At 50.2% G+C, this 19609-nt stretch overlaps 2 protein-coding genes across 3 annotated transcripts in view; both read left to right on the forward strand.

The window, feature by feature from the left end:
* Nucleotides 1-8170, forward strand: part of Rrp9 (ribosomal RNA processing 9, U3 small nucleolar RNA binding protein) — a 21234-nt gene extending 13064 nt beyond the window's left edge. For both annotated transcript variants that reach the window (XM_036192510.1, XM_036192509.1), the window contains exons 2-15: nt 3-85; nt 3771-3883; nt 4253-4320; nt 4406-4447; nt 4718-4844; nt 5594-5718; nt 5801-5893; nt 6245-6345; nt 6442-6576; nt 6664-6726; nt 6911-7056; nt 7138-7217; nt 7832-7905; nt 8010-8170. In XM_036192510.1, coding sequence (XP_036048403.1) covers nt 48-85; nt 3771-3883; nt 4253-4320; nt 4406-4447; nt 4718-4844; nt 5594-5718; nt 5801-5893; nt 6245-6345; nt 6442-6576; nt 6664-6726; nt 6911-7056; nt 7138-7217; nt 7832-7905; nt 8010-8103 — 1299 coding nt within the window. In that variant the 5' untranslated portion in view covers nt 3-47 and the 3' untranslated portion in view covers nt 8104-8170. The remainder of the gene's footprint in view (nt 1-2; nt 86-3770; nt 3884-4252; nt 4321-4405; nt 4448-4717; nt 4845-5593; nt 5719-5800; nt 5894-6244; nt 6346-6441; nt 6577-6663; nt 6727-6910; nt 7057-7137; nt 7218-7831; nt 7906-8009) is intronic.
* A 493-nt stretch (nt 8171-8663) lies between these two features.
* Iqcf1 (IQ motif containing F1) lies at nt 8664-14805 on the forward strand. Its single transcript, XM_036193651.1, has 3 exons — nt 8664-8760; nt 11923-11993; nt 14365-14805. The coding sequence occupies exons 1-3, from the start codon at nt 8664-8666 to the stop codon at nt 14803-14805; spliced, it is 609 nt and encodes a 202-aa protein (XP_036049544.1).
* Nucleotides 14806-19609: the final 4804 nt, after the last annotated feature.

Below are 19609 nucleotides of genomic sequence, written 5' to 3' on the forward strand. Positions count from 1 at the left end.
AGGTCGACTCTGCTGGGGACAGGGGCAAAGCCAAGAATGGCGGCAAGATGAATGAAGAAATCTCCAGCGATTCTGAGAGCGAGAGGTGAGCATTTTTTTTCCACCGAGGGGAAGGGTAAACTTGAGGCTCACGGTGAAGAACGGAAGACTGGTTGAACTCAGGATTGTCTTTGATTCACAGATCTTGGGTCTTAACTCTGACACCTGGTTGTGAGATGTTTTTTATCTTTGGTGTGTCTGTGAGGAGGACTCTGGGTCCCCGTGTGTGAGGTCTTGAGACTTTTTTTTTTTTTGCCTCATGATAAGGACGCAGGCACAAGAGTGGATTGCGAGGCAGGGGAGAAAGTTGCAGAACTCATCCCATTTTTCACACAGCGTCACAATTACTGGTGTCCTTGGACTCCGTTTTGAGACGAGGTCTCTCCTGTATTGCCCAAGGTGGCCCTGGCCTCCTGGGCTCAAATGATCCTACAGCTTCGGCTTCCTAAATAGTTGAAGACTCTGTTTATTGGCGCATATCTAGGCTTCCTTCCCTTGACATTAGGCACTGGTTTCACTGTTGGGGACAGAGGTGGGCAGCAAGTGGAGAGAGGTGTTGTAGGGAGGTGTATCTTGCAGGTATGTGTTCTGAGAACAGAAGCTTTTTAAAAGTAGGGCTTGGGGAGATGAGGAGGAGTGTCATGGAGAGGGAGGGAAGGCATCCAGGGGTCAGCGACATGTCTGGGGTGTGAGCATGCCCAGGTGGAAGACAGAAAAGATGAAAGCAGGTGACAGGTGCATATAGAATCGAGGGAGGGGTAGGAACACTTGCTCATTTCAGCAGTTGATGGGGATGGCTACGAGGTTTCAAAGGACTGGGGCAGGGAGTCATCCCTAGGGGTGGGGGCTCTCAGTCCAGGGAATCCTGATGCCATCCTTATAAACAGGACTTAGCAATTCTGTGTCCCACTCTCTCCCCTCCAGTGTTTCTCTGTGTAGCCCTGGCTGTTCTGGAACTGGCCCTGTACCCCAGGCGGGCCCTGAACTCATAGGTCCACCTGTTAGTGCCTCCTGAGTGCTGGGATTACAGGCCTGGCTAGCAATTCTGCTTCTGAAAGTGAAACGTGTGTTGCCTTAACTTGCTCATAGAAACATTCTCTTTTGAAACAAAGTGTTTCTATGTAGCTCTCCTGGAACTAGCGATATAGATCGCTCTGGCCTCAAACTCAAAAGACTTTGCCTGCTTCTGCTTCCACAGCCTGTGCCAAACACTTGAAGGTTTTTGTGTGTTTCTAGTATATATATGTATAGATGTGTACATGCGTGAGTGTGTATGCACAACCTGTGTGCAGATGCTCAAGGAGGACTGAGGGCATGGGATCCCTTGGAGCTGCAGTGACAGGTGTTTGTGAGCCACCGGTGTGGGTGCTGGGGAGTGAACCCAGGTTCTCTGCACGAACAGCAGGAGCTCTTAACTGACGTGCCATCTGTCCAGCCCACTTTCAAGTATTTTAAGAAGTTGTGAAATATATTAGCTATAGAAACACCTCTCAGTTTTCTTCTGCTGATCCTCTAACATGGGCAAAAATAAAAATAAATGTGTACACACATACAGTTCAGGGTTGACATACCTTTTCTTACAAAAGCTACTTTTAACAAAACATGATGCCAGGCTGAGCGGCGGTGGCGGCGCACGCCTTTAATCCCAGCACTCAGGAGGCAGAGGCAGGTAGATCTCTGTGAGTTCGAGGCCAGCCTGGTCTACAGAGCTAGTCCAGGACAGGCTCCAAAGCTACAGAGAAACCCTGTCTCGAAAAAACAAACAAACAAACCCCATGATGCCGGATGTGGTGGCGCATGCCTTTAATCCTAGCACTCCGGAGGCAGAGGCAGATAGGGATCTCTGAGTTTGAGGCCAGCCTGGTACAGAGCCAGTTCCAGGATAGCCAGGGCTATATGTCTGAGAAAACCAAAAACAATGAAGCTAAATAAATAGATAAAGAAAGCAAGCAGGCAAGCAGAAATGGTAGATCAAGTTTCTAAGGTTTGGCACCTAGTGCTGTTACCCTGGGCCTGTCTCTGCCTCTCTCCTAGTTTTCTGGGGGTGGCCCTTAAATACTGACTGGTTTGGGTAAACTCAGGAAGGTCAGAACTTGGCCTGGCCTTGACCTTCCTGAAAGGTGTTTTGATTTTGTTTTGGTTTTGAGGTGAGTGCTTACTTTGTATCTCTGGCTGGTCTGGAACTTGCTCTGTAGAACAGGCTGGCCTTAAGAGGGATCTGCCTGCCTCTGCCTCCCGAGTGCTGGGATAAAACAGAGGTTGGGTGAGAGGAGGAACTGAGAGGAGAGGAGGGAGGGGAAATTGTGGCTGAGATGTAAAAGAAACAAATAAATTTATTAAAAATTTTCATTAAAAATAATTAGATCAAAACAAAACAAAACAAAAAGGCTTACATCATCACACTGGGCTTCCTGACTGGTTTTGTTTTGTTTTTCGGGACAGGGTTTCTCTGTGTAGTTTTGGTACCTGTCATGTATCTCGCTCTGTAGACCCAGGCTGGCTTCCAACTCACAGAGATCCACCTGGCTCTGCCTCCTGAGTGCTGGGATTAAAGGCGTTCGCCACCACTTCCCAGCTTCCTGACAGGTTTTTAAGGTCCCTTCTGTTGGAAGTCCTGGGCAGAGTCTTGAGTGGGTGCTGGGAAATAAAGCAGCTAGCAGACTAGATGTCTGAGGACTTGTGATCAGAGGGACCACAGCCCTGGACTCCCTGTTAGTGAGTTCATCACCCACCTCAAGCTCCCAAAGCCTTTGAGTGAAGAGAGTGTCCTCAGCTGGCCCAGGGACTGGGGCTTAGAGGAGATAGCAAGACATTCATCAACACAGTTAAGTCAGTACTACTTAGGAGGATGCTGGGGGCAGTGAGCCTCACTGCAACATGTCTGTCTCTTAGCCTCTGCTGGAACTAGGTGCCCCCGGTGGTTGTCACCCTGGCATTGGCCTTTTCTGCTCTGCGTGCTGGATCTCCCGTCTCTAGTGTCTTGTGCCTTTCTCCTTTAGTTAGGGAAGCTCAGGAGAAGGAAGGGGCCAGTTCTGTGTCACTTTGTACATCATCTTTTTAGCAGGGAGTTTTAGACAGTCTTGTTCTGTCTTGGGCTAACCGTGAACTTGTGGCAGTTCCTGTCTTACCTTCCAAATTCTAGGATTTTGGGTATGCCACTGTGCCTGGCCTGACAATGGGATGGTGATTGAACTCAGGAGCTTGTGTAGGCTAAGCCCATGGTCTGTCACTGAGCCATACCTATTGCAATGTCTTCATTGGCCACTGTTTTATCTGGGTACCTCCTCTTCCTCCTCTCTCTCTGCTTTCTCTCTCATCTTCTTCCTCCTCCTCCTCCTTATCCCCCCCCCCCCATATTGGCTGTTGAACCCAGGGCCTCAAGCATGCTTGTCTTACTTTGCCACTGAGCTAATTCTGCAGGCTTCCCATTTTTATTTCTCATCCTTTGTAGACAACCTGGTTTCTCTTAGAAGCTTGTGGACCCTTCTCTTTCCATTATTGCTGAACTTTTATAATCATTTCTTGGTGTTGGGGGAAGTTGGCCATTTTTACATTGTGCTGGATGGACACTGAATGGGATCTCTCAGTTGGTCAAGTCACATCCTGCAGTTGCTGCACATGGGTCATTGGCCCTGGGGCTTGGCAGGGACAGGGTTGGCTTTGAGGAAGCACAGTCCCAGGGGCCAGATGAGTGAGGCCAACCTCTTAGACCCAGCCCCTTCTTCCCATAGCGTGGCTCCAAGGAAAACAGAGGAAGAAGAGGAGGGGGAGGAGCTGGAGGAGACTGCGCAGGAGAAGAAGCTACGCTTGGCCAAACTCTACCTTGAACAGCTCAGGCAGCAAGGTGAGCTGGGGGCGCTAGGTGAAGGCCAGGGTCTCTGCCTACCTGCTGTCCCTGTTGCAGCCCCAGCCGTCTGTAGCTTCCCATTGTGCTGCTGATGTTGGCTCTGTGTGGAGGGTGGCTAGGGTCTCTAATGGGCCAGTATTCCCCGGACAGACTAGACCCAAAGGGAGCTAAGCCCAGTCATAAACAACCAGCATCAGGAAGGGACTGTCTAGTTTTCCCTTCCCTCTGCTCAGGCACTGGGAGCTTCCTATGAGATAGGTAGGCACTTGTGATCCAGCCCTGGGGCAGAGGACTAGGCTTGGGATGGAAGGAGGGGAGGGGACCTCACGCAGCCCGGGATTATATGGACTGGTCTGTCCTGCACAGAGGAGGAGAAGGCTGAAGCCCGTGCATTTGAGGAGGATCAGGTGGCGGGGCGCTTGAAGGAGGACGTGGTGAGTATGGAAGGCAGGGCGCGAGTGTGGTGGGAGGCTGGGCCTTCTCCCAGGTCCTAACTCCTCTTTTCTCCTCTCTTTGCAGCTCGAGCAGAGAGGCAGATTACAGAAATCGGTGGCAAAGGAGGTGAGTGTGCTGAGCGCCGTGGTTTAAGGTCAGAGAGAGTCAGTGCACTCAGCTGGGTTGGCTAGCAGATGGCTTAGGGCTGTGCAGGCTATGGGAGTCTTTTTGTGGAATACAGCGGGACAGCTAGGTAGATATGGCTAGGTAAGGAAGGGTCTTATTGTAGCCTTGGGTCCTGTTTTCCTTCTGGCTAGGGTGGGTGAGTAAGAATGGTTCTGGGTGGGGAGTGTCGCCATGGTTCCAAGTGCAGTGACCCAGTCCCTGTCTGCCCAGATCCAGGCCCCAGCTCCCACTGACATTCGAGTTTTACGGGGCCACCAGCTCTCCATCACATGCCTGGTTATCACTCCCGACGACCTGGCCATCTTCTCTGCCGCCAAAGACTGCACCATCATTAAGTGTGAGTGAGACCTTGGGGGCATGTGTGGAGCCCTGATGAGGGAAGCTTCTGAGGCAGGTTTGCTACCAAGGGGGTGTTTGTGAGTGACAGCGGAAGCTTCCGACCAGCTCCAAGGGGCAAAGACAGGATGAGGATGGGAACTGAGGCCTCAAATGGGAGATTGCACTAGAGGGTGCTTGAGGCTCTGCACCAACTTGACGGAGTCCTTGGTCCTTCTAGGTTCCTAGCCCTCCACACCTGAGCACAGTCCACACCTTCCCACCTTCATCAGAGGAAGGGCTCGTGCCAGCAGTCCCAATGCGTGCACTCTCTCTCTCTCCCCCTTCCTCCTCCTCCTTTATCTTTCAAATGCTTTTATTTATTTTGTGTGTGTGGTGTGCATATATGCCACAGCTCACATGTAGAGATGTCGGAAGACAACCTGTGGGAGTCGAGTGGGTTCTGGAGATTGAATTCAGGTCCATGCACATTGCAAGTGGTCCTTACTGAGCATGCCTCCAATCTTCAGGGCACTTTTGCATTCTTCCTCTTTTTAGGGGTCATGGCTGCTCTTGGGGACTGTTGCCCCTATTTGGCAGATGAGAGTGATTTGTGCAGAGGCTCACAGCAGCTGAGCTGGATCCTCTGACCCGAGTGTGGGACTCTTTCCATGACCTTGTCCATGCTGCTCTTTCATACTGGGGGAGGGGAGGTTGCTAAGCAGCCAGCGGTATCCCCCATCCCAGTAACCTTTCTTGTCTTGGTTGCAGGGAGCGTAGAGAGTGGGCAGAAGCTGCGTGTGATTCCTCGAGCCAAGAAGGGGTCCCAGGGGCAGCCTTCAGGCCACAGCAGCCACATCCTCTGCATGGCCATCTCCTCTGACGGCAAGTACCTTGTAAGACTGGGTTAGCCCTGTAGGCAGGTGGAAGATTTGGGTGTGCAGCGTGTGCATGTGGCTATTATCGTCTTTCCCACAGGCCTCTGGTGACCGTAGCAAACTCATTCTAATTTGGGAGGCCCAGAGCTGCCAGCACCTGTACACCTTCACTGGACACCGGGACGCTGTGTCGGTGAGGCTCTGTGGTATTTAGGGGACACCTGCTGAGTGGGCCCGCCTGGGGCTAGGCCCCGGCTCATCTTCAGGGGACCTCCTTTCTGGGTAGTGAGTCTGTGTGTAAAGGACATGATATAAAGAGGGATGGCGGGAGGTTAGGTTCAGCTGGTGCAGGGCCAGGGAGGGCCTGAGAGGTGTCCAGCTATTTGAGGACAGGCAAGCATGTTCCCGGCTCCACACAGGGCCTCATGTGGTCCTCAACAGTGCTCTAGGGCTTCCCCTATCACATGACTTGCTTCAGGAGAGCCTCTCTGGGCCTGCCCCCTGTCTCCCCTGGTGGCATCCCAATTTTACCCATTCACTCTAGGGACTGGCCTTCCGAAGAGGTACCCACCAGCTCTACAGCACTTCCCATGACCGCTCTGTGAAGGTGTGGAATGTAGCAGAGAACTCCTACGTGGAGACTCTGTAAGTGTGCTCAGGCGTGCGCATACGGGTTCACATGTAGTTATGAGTTCAAATGTGACACCACCCCCCCAACCCCTGCTTTGTTCTTCCCTCCAGCTTCGGGCACCAGGATGCTGTGGCTGCATTGGATGCCCTGAGCCGAGAGTGCTGTGTGACAGCTGGGGGCCGGGATGGGACTGTGCGGGTGTGGAAGATCCCAGAGGAATCCCAGCTTGTCTTCTATGGCCACCAGTAAGGCAGTCTGCTGTGGTGTGTGTTAAGGCTCTATGGGCTGCTAAGAGGGCTGGACCCCTTGTCCCTCACAGTCTCTTTCTATAGGGGCTCCATTGACTGTATTCATCTGATCAATGAGGAGCACATGGTGTCCGGTGCGGATGATGGGTAAGCGTTATCTTCCTGACATGTCTGACCACTGCTGCTGCTTTTGACCATTCCTGCCTGCCAGGGCCTGGACTTATTCACTCATGGGATCATTTTGGACTCAGCTGGTCTGTGTGCTTGGTTCTCCCTGCTCTTTGCCTTTGGTCCTGCTCTGGCCCCTCAGACTTATCTTCGCCACCCACAGCTCCGTGGCCTTGTGGGGCCTCTCCAAGAAACGGCCACTTGCTCTGCAGCGTGAAGCTCACGGGCTGCATGGGGAGCCGGGCCTGGAGCAGCCCTTCTGGGTATCATCAGTGGCTGCCCTACTCAATACAGACCTTGTGGCCACAGGTGGGTGCTCTGTGAGGTGGGGAAGAGGGGGCACAGGGCAAGTTGGTACAGGGGTTGCTCACTGGCCTTCTGTCCTCCAAGGCTCCCACAATGCCGGTGTGCGGCTTTGGCAGTGTGGAGAGGGCTTCCGGCAGCTTGATCCTCTTTGTGACATCCCCCTGGTAAGTGGTCAACACATAAGCCTGTCTTTGGCAGACTCTGGGGGCCCCTGGATGAGCTTTTTCTGCTCTTCCCACCCAAAGGAGTCACTTCAGAGCAAGGCTACTTACTATCATAGATCCTGGTAGGGACTCCCTCTTCCTTCCTTCTCTGTCCCCTGCCCCTCCTCCCTGTCCTGTCCTGGCTTTGAGAGTAGCATGGGCAGAGGGTTGGAGGCCTGCCCTGGGGTTTGTTCTGCATAGCTGGCACTGGCTTGAGAACCAGGCTGGGCTGTGTGGAATTGATTATCCACATTGGGGTGACCTGTGGGATTGTGGCAGGATATGTCAGTGACAGCTTGGGTCGGGATGGCTCTCTTGGGGTTTCTCTCACCCCACTGCCAGGAGCCAGGCCCTAGGCAGCTCTTGACACACTTGATGGGTACTGTCTCCTTAATCCATCTCCTGCGAGGCTGCTGCTGCACTTCTGGCTCAGATTAGGATGCTGGGGCTGCAGGGGGAAGGGGTTGGACCACCCGCCCAGGGCAGGAGGCAGCAGGTTCTCACCAGGCTCTTGACTGACGTTGGCAGCTGTGGTGAGGAATGTTCGGATCCTTACTGTGTCTCCTCTCTGTCAGGTCGGCTTTATCAACAGCCTCAAGTTCTCCAGTGCGGGGGACTTCTTGGTGGCTGGAGTGGGCCAGGAGCACAGGTACACGGTGGGAGGTGGGGCTGAGGGCAAGGTGCCACTGGCCAGATGGGAAGAGGAGAGGGGTGGTGTGGGTCTGCCTCAGCTGGTCCTCTCCTTCCCCACAGGCTTGGCCGATGGTGGAGGATCAAAGAGGCTCGGAACTCAGTCTGCATCATCCCACTCCGTAGAGTCCCTGCGCCCCCTGTTGCTGGCTCCTGACATTCGTCCTTATTTAAGCTCTTCCAGCACCCCGACCCCCTTTTGTATTAAAGCCTTTTCTGTTTTAGACCTTGTTCTTCTGGCTTGGGGGTGGGTGGGTGTGGCAGGGACCAGGAGCTGGCGAGCCCTGGGGAAGGACAGGACTCCAGCAAGCTCTCTGCCGAAGGCCTTTGGTTTTTGTCAGAGGACTGTGGGTGGGAACCTCAGCAGGCTCTTGCATGACCTCATCAGCCAGCTGCTCTCTAGCTGGGGTCTGAGGCTCAAATGGACCAGCAAGGCCTACAAGTCAGGCTGACCCCACTTCCCACCCATTCCAGCTCAGGAAGCTGGAAGGGATAGACTGCCCCTGACGTGGGAGTCTACCATACTTGGGGACATTCAGTCTGATGGAGCTAGGCAGGGACCCTGCTGGAGAGAGGTATCAAAGGAATACTTGTTGCTTTTCCATATTGGGTGGTTCACCCCTGTCCTGGGGATGCAGCAGAGGAGGAGGGGAGAGACGGGGGAAGCTGAGGAGCAGGGCAGATGGTCAGGTGCCTCCAAGGCTCTTGTGAGAAGTGATGGCGAGAACCCCCACCCAGGACAGCTTGTGCAAGGCCCGGAGGTACCAGAGTCCTGGGTCAGCTGGAAGAAGTGCGGAGGGGAACCGGGAGAGATGTGAGAGCCAGTGACCGACTTTAGGTCACATTCAAAAGATAACCAGGGGGTGAGATGGCTCAGCGGGTGGAGGCCAAGCCTGACAACCTGAGTTCCGGTCTCAGAACCCAGATGGGGAGACTTGAACCCCAAAAGTTGTCCTCTGACTTTTACATGCCATGGCACATGCCATCTTTTTTTTTTTTTTTAAAGATTTATTTATTTATTATGTATACAGTGTTCTGCCTACATGCACGCTTGCAGGCCAGAAGAGGGCACCAGATCTCATTACAGATTGTTGTGAGCCACTATGTGATTGCTGGGAATTGAACTCAGGACCTCTGGAAGAGCAGTCAGTGCTCTTAACCTCTAAGCCATCTCTCCAGCCCAGCACATGCCATCTTGATAAATAATAAATAAAAAAGCAAAGAGAAAACATAACCATCTAGCTGCAGCGGTGTGTGTGTGTGTGGGGGGGGGGGTGGCGGTGAGGGTTGCTGGTTCAGGGTAGGAGTTGGAGGAAAAAGGCCAGTTGGGAAGCCACAGTTCTGTCACAGGGGACGATGGGGATGGGATGGTGAGGGGCTTGCAGCCGGCAGGGGTAGCTGCATCTGAGGTGGGGCTTGGAGTTGGAGCTCACGGATCTTGTGATGGATGGACGGGGGTGTGATAGCAGGGGTCAGTAATGACTGAGGACGACCAGGTGGGGGTGGAGCAGGCTTTTAATTTAATTTAAATTTTTTCCCCCAGAGATAGGGTTTCTCTGTGTAGCTTTGCGCCTTTCCTGGATCTCACTCTGTAGACCAGGCTGGCCTTGAACTCACAGAGATCCACCTGGCTCTGCCTCCCGAGTGCTGGGATTAAAGGCGTCTGCCACCACTGCCTGGCTTAATTTAATTTTTAAAAACACGGGTGAATAGACTCGCCAGAGCATATAGGTAGATAACAGGATTCCAGGTCAGATAGGAGAGGGTCCTAGGAGCAGCCAGGCTACACTTGCTTGGGAAACCGAGAGAGGAAGAATACAGAAGAAAAAGGTATGTGTGTAGGTCTGCATTGGGTGGTCTTGGTGGCACAACTGAAGGTTTGTGTGTGGGTTTGTGTGTACTTCACCTCTGGCTGTTGCTTAAACATGCTCTCCCAGAACACCAACTCACTGCTAACCCTCCAAGCTTTTGGCGGTGACTAGGCATCTTCCTTAGGAGGCGTCTCTATGACGTCTGGGTTTTAATACCCGTACTGACCTGTGACAGAGGGAATGTGGTGGCCACAGTTCTTGGGCATTCCCAGGACCCTGGACACAAGGTCGTGCAGCTGGGCTCATGGATGCAGGCAAAGCCAGTCCTCGCCCTCTGCTCCTTCAGGATTTGCATGGCTCCTCCATGTTGCCCTTGGCCTGGTTGAGAGCACTCCTGGGGTGGATGACAGGTTGTATTTTGTCTGGTCTCACTGCCCAAGCTCCAGTGTCCTGGGGAGTGAGGGGAGAAGACTGATTGCTTAATGTCCAGCCTGTGCTCCACCACAAATTCAATGGTTTTTCCTTCCCAGTTCGTAAACTTTTCAAGAATGTGCAGGGTTCCCCCTCAAAAGTGGTTGCATTATGAGGGTTAGTAGATTCCTATCCTTATGATCTCAAGTCTAGCCTGGATTATTTGTGGAGCACCAGCGAGGATCCAAAGACTCTGTGGAACATAGCGTGATGCTGGCTAGTGTTGTAGAAGACATTTCTCTTTGGCAGCCCCTCAGCACTGCTGCTGACTGCTACCTGGTCTCCTAGTCCTCTGACTCCAGAGCTGTGTGACTGTCATCGTCTGGGTCAGTGCCTTTCCCAAGGCCCGCGAACACAGCCTGGAGAATTCTCTGGCCAGTCATCGAGAGAACATGGTTTTCTTCCTATAATTAACCTGCAAAGATGCAGACGTCAAAGTTGAAGCTCCGGCAACATAGTTCCAAAAAACAAATTACAGAGTCCTAGAGTTGAGAGGACAGCAGAGACAGTCAATTCATCGTCACATGCTTTCAGAAATAAAACTTGGACTCAGTACCTTTTATAATTGTTTTGAAAATACTCTGTGTGTGCGCACACACATCTTGTTTTTGTTTTTTCAAGACAGGTTTTCTCTGTGTACCCCTGGCTGTCCTGGAACTCGTTCTGTAGACCAGGCTGGCCTTGAACTCAGAGATTCACCTGCCCCTGCCTCCTGAGTTCTGGGATTAAAGGTGTGCACTACCATCGCCTGGCCACATATATTTTACTATTATTTTTATTTATGTGTATGCCTATATGTGGATGTCATGTGGGTGCAGTGCCCTTGGAGGCCAGCAGAGGACACTGGTCCCTTGGAGCTAGAGTTGACAGGCAGTGAATTGCTGTGTGTGGGCTCTGAGAACCAAACTTAGGTTCTTTGCAAGAACAGGTGTTCCCCTTCCTACCCAGAATGACACCAAGGTATATGAATCACATTAGGCAAATATTCCACCCTGAACCATGTCCCTGTAGGTGTCTTGATCATGACCTCAGTGCTTTCTTAGAACGTGAGATTTCTCTGTTGTGTTGATGTAGCTCATTGCCAGTGTCAGCTGACCGACCTCTGGTGAGGCTCTGTAGCAGACGGCAAGAGTTTATGTGAAGGAGAGAGATTATATCACATCACCCAATAGGAAGCCAGAAATTCAGGGGTAAATCTGCAACAGTCCTTTCCAAGGGTAGCAACTTCAGTAATCCAAGGACCTCCATGTAGACTCCAACTTACCTCTTAAAAATCTTTTTAAAATTTAAAATGCCCCCTCCCCGTGTGTGTGTGTGTGTGTGTGTGTGTGTGTGTGTGTGTGTGTGTGTATAGAGATTAAAAAACAAACAGTCACAAATGCCTGTACATTCTACTTTCCAAATAGAGGATAATGTGTCTTTCTGCCACTCCATACCCACAACCTGCCTCCTGCATCTCCCTCACCCCATTAACTCCACACTGACACTTCTAGCCTCTCATGACCCCCGCCTCTTCATGACTCCCCCTAGTCTATATTAACGATATACATTCTGAAAGTGCTGCCCATGACTCTTGGTACTGTAACTGACCAGACTCCAGGACCTCATGCTGTCAAGATAGGTCTTGGGAGGTAAGATCAGCAGGAAGGGCCCCCTTGGTAACAGCTGCCTTTCACCTGTCTGACATCTTTAAGGGCAGAAGAAAGAAGAGATCACTGAACCCAGAACTGAGATGGAGCCCACGGGTCTCCTGGACACTGAGTGGGTAGGTCAGCCATGTCGGCCACCCAGTACCTCTGTTGTCACTGACAGTTTGTGTAAATGCCTTTCACCTCTCATATTCATGTGCAGATATGTGCATTGTTATGATCTTAGTTTCCAGAAATGCAGTCACGGTAGTCAAGTGCCTTTAATTACAAGTGCATTTCAGTAGTATAGATCAACTCATCATTTTTACTTTTTGAGGCTAGCTCAGGCTGGCTTTGACCCCAAAGCAATCCTCCTGCCTTGGCCTCCTAAGTGCTGGAATTACAGGCATGAAGCACCATGTCTGATTTAACTCACTACTTTTTAGTATTTAGTATTTGAAGGTGTAAGCAGTCTACCGCCATACCTCCCTGATACCTCCATGCCCGATCTTGTCTGAAGTTATTAAATAAACCCTCCACTGATTATTCAGAAATGCAAATGAAGTGTTATTACCAATAATTCATTATACACCTTTATGTCAATGGACCAGTGATTCGGGTGATTCAGCTTTGAAGTAAGGGCTTTGGGCATTTACGGCAGAAAAAAAACAGCACTCTGCCTTTTCCTTAGAAGGGACTCAACTGCTGCCTGAGTCACAGCTGCCCTTGTGACATCATGAGTCACCTTCCTCTGCTCTCTGCTCATGCCAACACCGGGGCAGCACAGACCTGAGGGGATTTTTAACCATCTACACCCAATCCATGTATGAACAATGGTAAGCAAGAGACGGCAGAAACATTAGGCTTGTTATATATGTTCCCATAAATCTCAAAACGCCAGACCTTTCTGATAACTCCGGAGTCTAGGAAGCAGCCAGGCAGTGGTGCTCTGCGCCTTTAATCCCAGCACTCAGGAGGCAGAGGCAAGTAGATTTCTGAGTTCAAGGCCAGCCTGGTTTGCATAGTGAGTTCCAGGACAGTTAGGACTACATAGAGAAACCCTGTCTTGGAAAACCTGAGTGGGGGAAGAGTCTGGGACGCTCTGGAAACTGCGAATGTGGGGTACAGAACAGTGAGGGAGAGATGGCAGCCCCCCACTCTTAACTTCCCCCATGGCTGAGTACAGGATGAGGAACAGACAAAACCTGAGAAGACCTTAAAGAATCTACTGGGTGTGCTCCTCAGGAGACGCAGCCAGTTGGTCTAGCCTTAGAAACAGAGGGCGAAGGTAGGAGGAAGTTTGGCTTGAGTGTCTCTGGCCCCTGTTCTTTGCATGGTACCGAGCTAGGCACAGGAATAAATGATTTACCCATATTTCCCCACGTTCCTACTTCATTTCCAGCCAGAAACTCTGGTTCAGAAATGGAAAGCAGGTGATGGTAGTGTGAAATTGGGGAACTATGACCTCTCAGACCAAAGGGCTGGGAACGTGTTTATGGAATAGAATAGCTGGGATGTAAGGAAGTTGGTTGTGGTAGAGCACACCTTTAATCCCAGCACTTAAAGAGACAGAAGAAGGGGATGGGAGGAGGGAGGACGGGGAATCCGTGGCTAATATGTGAAATTAAGTTAATTATAAAATTAAAAAAAGAGAAGAGACAGAAGATGAATCTCTGTGAGTTTGAGACCAGCCTGGTCGAGGGCTGTCACACAGAGAAACCTTCTCTCAAAAAACCAAAAACAACAACAAAAGAAAACAAAAACCTCAAACCAAAACAAAAGATTTGTGTGTGCGTGTTTAAACTTCTGCACATGTCTGCTTGTCAATCAAGATGAGAAGTGTGAACGTCACGAGGAGAACAGACCAGCCTGATGATATGCACCGATAATTCCAGCACTTGGGAGGAATAGGAGAGTGAGACAGAGACCAGCAAAGGTTACAAAGACCTTGTCTACACACACACACACACACACACACACACACACACACACACACACACGATGAGGTGCAGGGTGGGAAGAGAAGAATAGAGAGAATGAGAAAGAGAAAATGAGGGATTGGAATATGAGTTGGGGGAAACATGAGGATTCAACAAGAGGGAAGGAGAAGGCCATGCACGGGGTAAAGTCAAGGAAGAGAGGGAAGAGTGAGCGAAGGACAATAAGTCGCCAGGAGGGTGTGATGGGAAGGGACATGGTCCTGGTTAGGTGGGCAGGCTCTCCAGGACATAACCATGTGATCTATATGTGGGTCGCGGGTTTTGCTCTCAGCCTGCTTACCTGGTCTCTAGGAAAGCTGAAACGCCAGGGCAGGGGAGACAGGCTCGAGGAACTAGGGGAGCCGCTAGGGGCCTGAGCCAGAAGGTGACAGTGTCCTGACCAAGGTTATTCACTTCAGGGGGAGGGGGACAATTATCGACAGGCAGTCAGGGCCTTTCTCCGCATACCCTTGTACTGAGGTGGATGAGGAAAGTCACTGAGTATCCATCCGCTCTTTTTCCTTGCAAGTTCCAAGAAAACCAGGAGCTCTCTGAAAAGACCCCAGCTGTAAAGATCCAAGCCTGGTGGCGTGGCACACTGGTACGTCGGGCGCTGCTGCACGCGGCCCTCAGGGCCTGGATCATCCAGTGCTGGTGGCGGATGGCACTGCCAAAGATTATGGAGAAGAGGCGCCAGGCGCTACTGGATACCTTCCAACAGGAGCAGTGGGCGGTGGTCAGGTTGCAGTCCTGGGTCCGAATGTGGCGTATCCACAGGCGTTACCACCAGGTGCTTAAGGCTGCCCGAGTCATCCAGTCTTACTGGAGGTGCCATGCCTGCACTTCACGGGGTGTCATCAAAGGCCACTACCGAGTTACAGCCAGCCAGATGCATCTCGAGCTGGAGATCTTGCTGGGCTCACAGCCATGTATCGTGTCCGAGAGTATTCCCCTCCCAGTAAAGGAGTGAGACGGTCTTATGCAGTTTTTCTGTTTGGCAAGTTCCAGGAGGGTATAAAGGAAGACACTTGGCATTTTGTGTACTACCTCTGAGGAAGTGGCAACCCTGGGTTCTTGTCTCCCTGCTGGACTGGCTTTTCATCTTCATCCTCAGCTTTTTTTTTTTTTTTTAATTAAGAAATTTTCTATTCACCCTACATACCACATCCTCAGCTTTTGACTTGTAATCAGACACCCAAACAGGAAACTGTCAAGAGAGTCCAGCTGAATTCTCATTCCCACTTCTCCCCTGAACCCCCAAAGGAGACTAGGCTCACTTGTCTCCACATCTGGCCAACGTGAGAGGTTCTATGGCATTCTGCTGCAAGTGAGTGGCCAGGCCTCAGGTGACACGGACCCAGGAGCTGAGTCTCAGTTTTGTTTTCCTCTTCAAGGGATGTCTAGGCAGTGCTGGGCTCTCTGAAAGTCTCTTCCTGTGACGTGTTATCCCATAGGGTGGGATCAGGGCCAGATGGTAGTCAAAGGTCAGTGGCAGCCTAGACTAGGCTACCCCTCTTCCTGTCTGGATATTGCTATTCCAAAGACTCTTACAGAAAAGGAGGTTCTCTGAGATCTGGGTCTTTTCCTACAAGACTGTAGGCTTGGAGCCCTGTGTCCAGCCCTACCTTACTGACTTCTCTGGCCAGCTGGTCCTCATAGAGGTTCTGAGATGCTTCCCAGAGATCTCAGGTGCCAGCTATCTGTCTCATATGTAGGCATGATCTCTCTGTTCCCTTCTCTGCCCTGCCCTGCGTTTTTTCAGAGTCTTGGTGTCTCATTACCACTCTGAAGGACTTCTCTGTTCTTGCCTTCCTCTGTCTCACATTCAGTGTCTGATGGTAAGGCCCTTGAGAGGCTGGGTGAGATCCTTGGTTCGGCCTCTTATTGTCAGTTGTCCATGGACCTGTCAATTGTCTTAGCTTCCCAAGCTGGGGCTGACGATCTCTGCATTTCAGGGTTGAATGTCAGGTACAAATTTTTGTCTCTTTCAAACTTCTCATTTTATTCTTTAAACATATACATTGTCAATTACATCTCAATAAAAACCTAGAAAATGTTCAGCCTCAGCAAGAAAGACACAGACTTTAACTACTTGTGGGCTGTGGAAAAGAAGTCGTTACTTGGACCTGCTGTAATGAATCCCAAGAGACCGATCAGCTGGGCGTGGTGGCACATGCCTGTAATCTCAGCACTTAAGAGGCAGAGGCAGGAGAACTGCTGCAGGTTCAAGGCCAGCCTGGTCTACATGGCAATTTCCAGGCTAGCTAGAGCTATGTAGCAAAACTCTGTGTCAAAGAAAAAAAAAAAAAAAGAGTCCTGGCCTCTTCAGTGGATGGAGATTGGAACACATTTATACCAGCAATGTACAGGCACAGTTGAGCTTGTTTTGGTATCTACACTGAAATCTGCGAGTTTTCAAGTTTGTATGAGACCTTCAGTTCCAAACTCAGCTCATTCTACTACTGCTCCCCTTTCCAAATCCCCCCTTCCTCTTCCTCCTCCTCCTCCTCTTTTTTTTTTTTTTTTTTTTTTTTTTTTTTTTTTTTTGAGATAGGATTTCTCTGTGTAGCCTTGAGTGTCCTGGAACTAACTAGCTCTGTAGACCAGGCTGGTCTCGAACTCACAGAGATCCACCTGCCTCTGATTCCCAATTGCTGGTATTAAAGGTGTGTGCCACTACTACCTCCTGGCTTAGAGATTTTATTTCTTAAATCGTGTGTCTATGTGTGTATGAAGGTGCAGGTGTGTGTAGGTGTCTGGGGGCCCAAAGAGGCTCTTGGCTCTTCTAGAGCTTGAGTTACACGTGGTTGTGACCTACCAGATACGGATGTTGTGAATGGAATCAAGTCCCCTTCTAAGGGCAGCCAATGCTTTCAACCACTGAGCCGTTTCTCCAGCCCCATATTTCTAACTCTTAATTTTGAGTAGGCAATTACTTAGGAGTCAGTGGTTGCTGCCAGCTTCTCCCCTGCACTGACCTGTCCCCATGCTGTTTCAGCAGTGACTGACCCTCCCTCCCTCCGCCCAGGTGACTGTTGGGCTCTCTGCCCTTCAAGTGTCTCAGGCTCCTGCTCAGTTAGAGCCCTGTTGCTGGGCAGAAACACTCCTCATCCAGCCGGAGCTGGACACCCAAGTCTCATGATGCTTAAGTTCTGATGTCTACAGACCACAGATGCCTTTTCCCATGCCACTGGACATGATTCGCTGCAGCCCAACAAGCTAGGCTTGCTCGCCCGTCTCCAGGATGACAACTAAAGAGCTAAGGAATGGTAGAAAGTAGAGAAGATGAATTCAATGTGGCCGCAGTGCAGAGGAACAAGTAAGGGATGGTGACTGCAGGCCTGTCTTTGGGGATCTGAAATCAGCTTTAGGTTTAGACAGAACTGGGGCGAGGAGCAGGGGTATGTACAGTTTAGCATCCCTGGTCTAGGTGTGGACTCCTTGATCACTATCTCAGTTCTGGTCCTGCAAAGTGGTCTACAGAAGTCCTTCTTAGGGGGTGATTACTTGTGCCCCAGGGTACAGCCTGGTTCTCATAGACCACTGCTATTGTCTCTGGGGTGGTCTGTCTTTGAGGTTTGGTGGCTCCTGGAGTCTAAGGTGACTGTGTGTTTAGGTCAGTCCATTTCTGGGCTTTCAGCCTTGAAGGGGATGAGATAGTTCAGATACTCATTGGGTGACTAACAGTTGACTTGCAGAGATGGCCAGGTGGCCTCAAGGGAAGGGGACAGACATGAATGAAGGCCAAGATGCCAGGCTTTTGCCTTGGAACTGTTATAGTTACCTTGTGTGCCCATGTGAGGGGTCGGTGGTTTTTAGAGCTCTTTCTTTCTTTCTTTCTTTCTTTCTTTCTTTCTTTCTTTCTTTCTTTCTTTTTGAGCTGAGGATCGAACCCTGGGCCTTGCGCTTGCTAGACAAGTGCTCTACCACTGAGCTAAATCCCCACCCCTAGAGCAGTTTCTTAATGCACATTTCAGTGATATGACCTCGGATCCCTGCATGGACCCCTTCTCCCATAGTCCGGGGCTCTGCTGGCCAGTCCTCCCATGCCAACGCCTTCCTTAAAGCATTTGGCATCTTCCTTATTTGGAGCTGTCAAGACTGTCTCTCTAGTCCCATTATACCACCTGATTCAGGAGCTTTCAGAATTGTTCAAGGGGGGCTGGAGAGATGGCTTAGCAGTTAAGAGCACGGCTGCTCTTCCAGAGGACCCGCGTTCAATTCCCAGCACCCACATAGCAGCTCACAACTGTCTGTAACTTCAGTTTCTGAGACCCAACACCCATGGCAAAACACCAATGTATGTGAAATAAAAATAAATAAAATAAAAAAAAAGAATTGTTCAAGGGAGGAACAAGAAAATAAAATAAGAGAACACTAAACATTCTGTTAAAAAGCAGGATCAATTCATCTTCAGGAAAACCAAACCAAGCAAGCAAGCAAGCAAGCAAACACATTGCTGGAGTCCCCCTCCAGCAGGTCAGAGAAACTGGGGAGGAGATGTGGAGGTGGCTGCTATACAAACACAAAGGAGTCTTATCCAAGGGGACAAAACTTAATTCTTCTTTCTACTCTTTTTCTCTTAACCCTTTTATGCCACCTAAGACAAGAATCTCTATGCAGAAAGGAAATCACTTCACAACTGCAAGTTACATATTTTCCAAAAATAAATGAAAACCTAGCTCCTTTGTGCTGGTGGGCAACTGTCTGTGGTTTCGGTGTAGCAGATTCCTCCTATTTCTACTCTAGAGAACTTTCAACAGGTGCCCAGCTCACCATCTGTTTTTCTTTATACACAATAGGGTCATTTGATTTGCGTTCACAACTTTGTTTATTCAAGGTGCACACTGAAAACTGTGGCTAGTTCTGTAAGCTACATGACCAAGGAACTCAGACCTAACTGCAGTTGGCATTTTCTTCGGGATGCCAACCAGCTCCCTAATAAAGACACGGAGACTTTTTATTAATTTTAATGCTCAGCCTTAGCTTAGACTTTTCCCACTGGCTCTTTTAACTTAATTTAATCAGTTCTATTTCTCTGTTTTTCCTCGGGGCTTTTTAATCTTTCTTTCATTCTATATGTTCTATTTTCCTGCTTCCTCTGTGTCTGGCTGGGTGGTGGCTGCCTGGCTGGCCCCTGGTCACTCCCTTTTGTCTCCTTTTCTTTCTTCCTTCTTTCTCCCCCCAGCCTAAATTCCTCCTCATACTTATTCCCCCTGTCCAGAAGTTCCACCTATACCTCCTCCCTTGCTATTGGCCACTCAGCTTTTTATTAGACCAATCAGGTGCCTTAGGCAGGCAAGGTGAGACAGCAACACATCTCTTCATAAACAAATGCAACACATCTTTGCCTGGTTAAACAAATATTCTGCACCACCTAACCTTGGTTGTAGGGACATCACTGCCTTCTTTGCTCATCAGCCTGTTCTTCCACAGGCAGAATTCGTGGGCCTATAATGTGGGGAACTTTTCTGTTTTCATTTTCCATCCCCAGCAAGCGACATTGCTCTATGAAAATCATCTTCATTATGATCTGCAAGTCAGTTGCCCAGTAAGGAATGAGATTTTCCTATGAAACAATCAAATTGTACTAGATACAGTGGGATCCTTTCACATAAGGTTCAGACCATGCCAGATACGGTAAGAACACTGCAGCAGCAAGCAGGAGAAGGCACAGCAGAAGCAAGGAGTCATTCTGGAGACAAACCCCTGGGGCTTTGCCTCTCCAGGGTGCACTCACTGAGGCTGTGCTATCCAGTGAGCTGCACTCTGTA

The sequence above is a fragment of the Onychomys torridus genome, chromosome 7 (genome assembly GCF_903995425.1).
Source record: "Onychomys torridus chromosome 7, mOncTor1.1, whole genome shotgun sequence".
NCBI lineage: Eukaryota > Metazoa > Chordata > Mammalia > Rodentia > Cricetidae > Onychomys > Onychomys torridus.

Coding starts and splice junctions, on each gene's coding strand:
- Iqcf1 (XM_036193651.1), top strand. CDS start 8,664: ATGGCGAGAACCCCCACCCAGGACAGCTTGTGCAAGGCCCGGAGGTAC. Junction 8,761..11,922: donor GGAGGGGAACCGGGAGAGAT/GTGAGAGCCAGT, acceptor GACATCTTTAAG/GGCAGAAGAAAGAAGAGATC. Junction 11,994..14,364: donor GTCTCCTGGACACTGAGTGG/GTAGGTCAGCCA, acceptor TTTCCTTGCAAG/TTCCAAGAAAACCAGGAGCT.